At 63.7% G+C, this 6755-nt stretch overlaps 1 protein-coding gene across 1 annotated transcript in view; it reads left to right on the forward strand.

Annotated features, from left to right (window-relative positions):
• CAD (carbamoyl-phosphate synthetase 2, aspartate transcarbamylase, and dihydroorotase) overlaps window positions 1-6755 on the forward strand; it is a 22455-nt gene that overhangs the window by 3318 nt on the left and 12382 nt on the right. Inside the window, exons 4-26 of the mRNA XM_010001769.1 lie at window positions 26-171; window positions 253-384; window positions 565-798; window positions 912-1133; window positions 1487-1675; window positions 1785-1909; window positions 1991-2124; window positions 2199-2311; window positions 2418-2668; window positions 2737-2983; window positions 3071-3169; window positions 3267-3491; window positions 3573-3755; window positions 3849-4067; window positions 4155-4322; window positions 4403-4585; window positions 4658-4762; window positions 4839-5087; window positions 5534-5615; window positions 5718-5884; window positions 6010-6174; window positions 6266-6397; window positions 6465-6754. Coding sequence (XP_010000071.1) covers window positions 26-171; window positions 253-384; window positions 565-798; window positions 912-1133; window positions 1487-1675; window positions 1785-1909; window positions 1991-2124; window positions 2199-2311; window positions 2418-2668; window positions 2737-2983; window positions 3071-3169; window positions 3267-3491; window positions 3573-3755; window positions 3849-4067; window positions 4155-4322; window positions 4403-4585; window positions 4658-4762; window positions 4839-5087; window positions 5534-5615; window positions 5718-5884; window positions 6010-6174; window positions 6266-6397; window positions 6465-6754 — 4060 coding nt within the window. The remainder of the gene's footprint in view (window positions 1-25; window positions 172-252; window positions 385-564; window positions 799-911; window positions 1134-1486; window positions 1676-1784; window positions 1910-1990; window positions 2125-2198; window positions 2312-2417; window positions 2669-2736; window positions 2984-3070; window positions 3170-3266; window positions 3492-3572; window positions 3756-3848; window positions 4068-4154; window positions 4323-4402; window positions 4586-4657; window positions 4763-4838; window positions 5088-5533; window positions 5616-5717; window positions 5885-6009; window positions 6175-6265; window positions 6398-6464; window position 6755) is intronic.

Raw genomic sequence — 6755 nt, forward strand, 5'->3', positions numbered from 1 at the left:
CCCCCATGTCCTCTGCCTCCCTCAGTGCGGCAGCGCCTGCAGGACTGGCTGAACTCCAAGAAGGGGGCAGCAGGGGGCCAGGATGAATCCCGGCCCCGCAAGGTGCTGATCCTGGGCTCCGGCGGCCTCTCCATCGGGCAGGCGGGAGAGTTCGACTACTCGGGGTCGCAGGTGAGCACCCACCAGGGACACAGGAGGTGGGGTGGGAGGTTCATGGGGGGCTGCCAGCCATAACCCCTCTGCCCCTCCAAGGCCATCAAGGCACTGAAGGAGGAGAACATCCAGACGGTGCTGATCAACCCCAACATTGCCACAGTGCAGACCTCCAAGGGGCTGGCTGACAAGGTCTACTTCCTCCCCATCACCCCTGAGTATGTCACTCAGGTGAGTACCCCAGGTTGGGGGGCACGGATGTGACGGGGCCAGGGGGTGAGAGGTGTTTGGGGGAGGCTTGGGGCTGATATACAAGGGGCTGGGGAATCTTTGGGCAGCACAGGGTGCAGGGCATGTCCTGTGGGGCCACCGTGGGTCCCTGCCCCACCCCTGTGGGTCCATGCCCTCCAGGTGATCCGGAACGAGCGCCCTGATGGGGTGCTGCTGACCTTCGGGGGGCAGACAGCCCTCAACTGCGGTGTGGAGCTCACCAAGGCGGGTGTGCTGGAGCGGTACCGTGTGCGGGTGCTGGGCACCCCTGTCACCTCCATCGAGATGACGGAGGATCGCAAGGTCTTCGTGGAGAAGATGGAGGAGATCGGGGAGCACGTGGCACCCAGCGAGGCGGCTGCCTCCCTGGAACAGGTCTGGCATGGGATGTGGTGGCTGTGGGGCAGCACCATGGGGTAGCACTGTGGGGTAGCTCCCAGGCAGGGTTGCCTTCTCCTCATTCCCACTGTGCCTCTGTCTCCCCACAGGCGCAGGCGGCAGCCGAGCGTTTGGGGTACCCGGTGCTGGTGCGATCTGCCTACGCCCTGGGGGGCTTGGGCTCTGGCTTCGCCAACAGCCGGGAGGAGCTGGTGGCCCTGGTGAGCCAGGCCTTCACCCACACCTCCCAGGTCCTTGTGGACAAGTCACTGAAGGGCTGGAAGGAGATTGAGTACGAGGTGGTGCGAGATGCCTATGACAACTGTGTCACGGTACGGGGTGGGGGATACCTCAGGAGAGGTGGGAGCTGGGGGGAGCTCCTTCTTGACCCTGTCCCTGGGGAGGGCTCCCCTGTCTCTTCCATGGTGCCAGCACAGGTGCTGTGTGCCATCAGAGCTGTGACCCTTGAGCCAGACCCCCCATGCCCTAGGGGCTTGCAATGCAGAGGATGTCTTGGGGGTCACATCTGTGCCCTGGCTGGGCAGGAGACCCCCTGTTGGTCCCCTGCACTGGGGAGGGGATGGTGGGAACCAAGAGGGTCCCAGCCAGGGCAGCAGCAGCCAGGACCATATGTGGACAACATGTGGGGTGGCCGGGAACCCCATGGTGAACCCCACGCTGCCAGGTGTGCAACATGGAGAACCTGGACCCGCTGGGGATCCACACGGGTGAGTCCATCGTGGTGGCCCCCAGCCAGACCCTCAATGACACCGAGTACTTCATGCTGCGGCGCACGGCCATCAAGGTGGTCCGGCACCTCGGCATTGTGGGCGAGTGCAACATCCAGTTTGCCCTGAACCCCGAGTCGGAGCAGGTGAGCAGAGACCCCCAGGGCCCTCCTTGTGTCTCCCGGGCTGCCTCCTGGCCTCTGGGGCTGTCCCTGGTGTCCCCAGGACCAGAGGGTCTGACCCTGCTGCCTGCAGTACTACATCATCGAGGTGAACGCCCGGCTCTCCCGCAGCTCCGCCCTGGCCAGCAAAGCCACTGGCTACCCTCTGGCCTATGTGGCTGCCAAGCTGGCCCTGGGCATCCCCCTGCCCCTCCTCAGGTAACGGCACTGTGGTGGCGTGGAATGGGGCCACTGCTCCAGTGGGACAGCCCTGAGCACTCACCCCCATCCCCTCCCCAGAAACTCGGTCACCAACTCTACCACTGCCAACTTTGAGCCCAGCCTGGACTACTGTGTGGTGAAGATCCCACGCTGGGACCTCAGCAAGTTCCTGCGTGTCAGCACCAAGATCGGCAGCTCTATGAAGAGTGTGGGTGAGTGCAGGGGGCTGGGGTGCAGGAGGGTGGTGGCAGGTACAGGGTCCGGCCGCTCACCACTCTGTCCCCAGGGGAGGTCATGGCCATTGGCAGGAACTTCGAGGAGGCTTTCCAGAAGGCACTGAGGATGGTGGATGAGAACTGCATGGGCTTTGACCACACAGTGAAGCAGGCCTCCGATGTGGTGAGTGCTGGGCTCAGGAAGACACAGGGCACGGTGTGGGGCTGGGGAGGGGAGGAGGTGGCCGCCTGCCCCCTCACCTGGCCCTGCTCACCCCAAATCCCGTCAGGAGCTGGAGACACCGACGGACAAGCGGATCTTCGTGCTGGCGGCTGCGCTGCGGGCTGGCTACTCCATCGAGCGGCTCTACGAGCTGACTAAGATCGACCGCTGGTTCCTGCACAAGATGAAGAACATCACGGACCACGCGGCGCTGCTGGAGTCGTACCGCGAGGAGCAGAGCACCATGCCACCTGCTGTGCTGACACGGGCCAAGCAGCTCGGCTTCTCCGACAAGCAGGTGGCCCTGGCAGTGCTCAGGTGAGGTGGGAGGGTCGGCCCCGCTCCCAGACCTGGCCCCTGGCCCCGGCTCACCCTGCCCCTTGCAGCACTGAGCTGGCTGTGCGGAAGATGCGGCACGACCTGAAGATCCTGCCAGTGGTGAAGCAGATCGACACGGTGGCAGCAGAGTGGCCAGCCCAAACCAACTACCTGTACCTGACCTACAACGGCACCGAGCACGACCTGGCCTTCCGCGAGCCCCACGTCATGGTCATTGGCTCTGGCGTCTACCGCATCGGCAGCAGCGTCGAGTTTGACTGGTGTGCTGTCGGCTGCATCCAGGAGCTCCGCAAGGTCAGCTGGCACCTGCAGGGCGGGGGTCCTGCTCTGGGGGTGGAGTCGGGGCCCCTCAGCCTCACCGTGTCCCATGCTCCCCTGCAGATGGGCTTCAAGACGATCATGGTGAACTACAACCCTGAGACAGTGAGCACTGACTACGACATGTGCGACCGCCTTTACTTTGATGAGATCTCTTTTGAGGTGAGAGGACTGGGGTCCTGCCTGCTGTGGGGCCAGGGCCAGGCTGGGCTGCTGGTGCCCCTGTGCCAGCCGCCCCCTGCCCCATGTGCTGCTACAGGTGGTGATGGACATCTACGAGTTGGAGAACCCCGAGGGTGTCATCCTGTCCATGGGTGGGCAGCTGCCCAACAACATCGCCATGGCCCTGCACCGGCAGCAGTGCCGTGTCCTGGGCACCTCTCCAGAGGCCATTGACTCGGCTGAGAACCGCTTCAAGTTCTCCCGCCTGCTTGACTCCATTGGCATCAGCCAGCCCCTCTGGAAGGAACTCTCTGACATGGAGGTGGGTGCGGATGAGGGTGACGGGGCTGCCCCCAGGGGTCGGCCCTCAGCACATCCTCTGAGGCTGTCGTCTCTCTCACAGTCAGCCAAGAGCTTCTGCTGCAAGGTGGGGTACCCCTGTGTTGTGCGACCCTCCTACGTGCTGAGTGGTGCCGCCATGAATGTGGCCTACTCAGACAGTGACCTGGAAAAGTTCCTGAGCAACGCTGTGGCCGTGTCCAAGGAGCAGCCCGTTGTCATCTCCAAGTTCATTCAGGAGGCCAAGGTCCATCCAGGAGGCTGCTACAGCTCTGGCATCCCCCCACTCCCCACCAGCACCCCGTCCTGGTTCAGGCTGTGACCGTGTCCTTGCTTGCAGGAGATTGACGTGGATGCAGTGGCCTGTGATGGTGTGGTGGTGGCCATTGCCATCTCAGAGCATGTGGAAAATGCCGGAGTGCACTCAGGGGATGCCACACTGGTGACACCCCCCCAGGACATCACCCCCAAGACACTGGAGCGCATCAAGGCCATCGTCCATGCTGTGGGGCAGGAGCTGCAGGTCACTGGGCCCTTCAACCTGCAGCTCATTGCCAAGGTACCTTAGACAGGGGGGTGGCCGTTCTAAAGGGAGGATGGATGTCCAGCATCCCAAGATGTGCCTCATGGCTTCCCCTCTCCCCAGGATGACCAGCTGAAGGTGATTGAGTGCAATGTCCGCGTCTCCCGCTCCTTTCCCTTTGTCTCTAAGACGCTGGGGGTGGACTTGGTGGCTCTGGCCAGCCAGGTGATCATGGGTGAGGACGTGGAACCGGTGGGACTGATGACAGGCACGGGCATTGTCGGTGTCAAGGTTAGCGGGGACCATGGGGTCCAGGCTGGGGCATGTGGCTGGGCAGCTCCTGACCCCTCCTGAGCCCCTGCTGTTCCCAGGTCCCCCAGTTCTCCTTCTCACGCCTGGCGGGTGCTGACGTGGTGCTGGGTGTGGAGATGACCAGCACAGGCGAGGTGGCCTGCTTTGGGGAGAACCGCTGCGAGGCTTACCTGAAGGCCATGCTCAGCACTGGCTTCAAGATCCCCAAGAAGAACATCCTGCTGACCATCGGCAGCTACAAGGTGGGTGGGGAAAGGGAGGGGGCGGGGGACTGCCCCTCTGCCCTCTGACCAACCTCGGGGTTGTTGCTGCAGAACAAGAGCGAGCTGCTGCCCACGGTGCGGACCCTGGAGAGCCTCGGCTACAAGCTGTATGCTAGCCTTGGCACCGCTGACTTCTACACGGAGCACGGCATCAAGGTCAGGGCTGGGGGCTGGCTGGGCCTCGGGGCACCTCAGGAGGTCAGGGAGCTCTGACCAGTGTGGCTGCTGGCAGGTGATGGCCGTAGACTGGCACTTTGAAGAGGCAGACAACAGTGAGGTCGGTGCCCGAGAGACCCAGCGCAGCATCCTGGACTACCTGGCAGAGAACCACTTTGAGATGGTCATCAACCTCTCCATGCGCAACTCTGGGGGACGCCGGCTCTCCTCCTTTGTCACCAAGGGCTACCGCACCCGGCGCCTGGCTGTTGACTACTCTGTGCCACTCATCATCGACATCAAGTGCACCAAGCTCTTCGTGGAGGTGGGCTGGGGCACAAGGGGTCCAAGGGACCTGGGTGCAGGTGAGGGAGTGAAGGGGGAGCTGGAGTAGTAAAGTCAGAGAATCCCACACTGGTTTAGGTTGGAAGGCACCTTAAAGATTATCCAGTCCCAAGCCCATGCCAGGGGCAGGGACACCTCCCACTAGACCAGGGTGCTCCAAGCCCCATCCAACCTGGCCTTCAACTCTTCCAGCTGCTCTGGACAACCTGGGCCGGTGTCTCACTACCCTCACAGCAAATAATTTCTTCCTAAGATCTCATCTCTCTGCTTTCACCTGGAATCTGTTCCCCCTTGTCCTGTTTTAGGTGCTGTGGGGCAGGTGCTGTAGGTGGGTGTTGCTGTGGGGTTTCAGATGTGGTATGTGTAGATTTCCTCATCCTGGCCTGTTCCTGAGTTCTGTTCCCATGGATCCTGCTGTCCCCACAGGCACTGGGCCAAATCGGGGCAGCCCCTCCACTGAAGATGCACGTGGACTGCATGACGTCCCAGAAACTCATCCGCCTGCCAGGTAGGTAGGACAGGGGGCTGGGGGGTTTTTGGTTGCTGCAGAGAGAGGAGACATTCCCCCACAGCCGGGGGCTGCTGGTGCTGATGCTGCCCTGCTTCCCAGGCCTGATTGACGTCCATGTCCACCTCCGCGAGCCGGGTGGTACCCACAAGGAGGACTTTGCGTCAGGGACAGCAGCCGCCCTGGCGGGAGGCATCACCATGGTGTGTGCCATGCCCAACACCAGCCCCGCCATCACCGACGCTGCCTCCTTTGCCCTGGCACAGAAGGTGAGGGGCTGCCAGGGCTGGGCACGACTCCCACCCCCCTTCCCCGAGTGCTGTGGTGCCAGCTGTGCTGCTTGCTCTGGTGCTGGCTGTGTTGAGCCCAGCACCCACGGCCTCTCACCCCACAGCTGGCTGAGGCCGGAGCCCGCTGCGACTTCGCCCTCTTCCTGGGGGCTTCCCCGGAGAACGCCGGCACGCTGGGCGGCCTGGCCGGGGCAGCTGCCGGGCTCAAGCTGTACTTGAACGACACTTTCTCCAGCCTGCGAATGGACGACGTCTCTCTGTGGATGGAGGTGAGCCGCTGTGGGGGCAGGGGTGGGCACAGGGCCCCACGTGGCTCCTGGTGCCCACCAGCCCCCTGTTCTCCCCCCATTTCTCCCCCAGCACTTCGAGCAGTGGCCGCGGCACCTGCCCGTGGTGGCCCATGCTGAGCGGCAGACGGTGGCTGCCGTCCTGATGGTGGCCCAGCTGTACCAGCGCCCCGTGCACATCTGCCACGTGGCCCGCAGGGAGGAGGTGAGTGCTGGGGGGACCCTGGGGTGTAGGGCCATCAAGGGCTGTCCCTCACGGTGGTCGCCCCCAGATCCTGCTTATCAAGGCGGCCAAGCAGAAGGGGGTGGCAGTGACGTGTGAGGTGGCCCCGCACCACCTCTTCCTGGGCCGGGACGATCTGGGGCGCCTCGGGGAGGGCCAGGCGGCCGTGCGGCCAGCGCTGGGCACGCGCCAGGACGTGGAAGCACTCTGGGAGAACATGGACACCATCGACTGCTTTGCCACGGACCACGGTGAGCCCTGGGGGGTGTCGGCTGCGGGGCAGGGGGGTGGCAGTGAGTCCCACAGTGACCCACCCCCCTCCGCAGCCCCCCCTACGCTG

The sequence above is a fragment of the Chaetura pelagica genome, unplaced genomic scaffold (genome assembly GCF_000747805.2).
Source record: "Chaetura pelagica isolate M959 unplaced genomic scaffold, ChaPel_1.0 scaffold307, whole genome shotgun sequence".
In the NCBI taxonomy this organism is placed as follows: Eukaryota; Metazoa; Chordata; class Aves; order Apodiformes; family Apodidae; genus Chaetura; species Chaetura pelagica.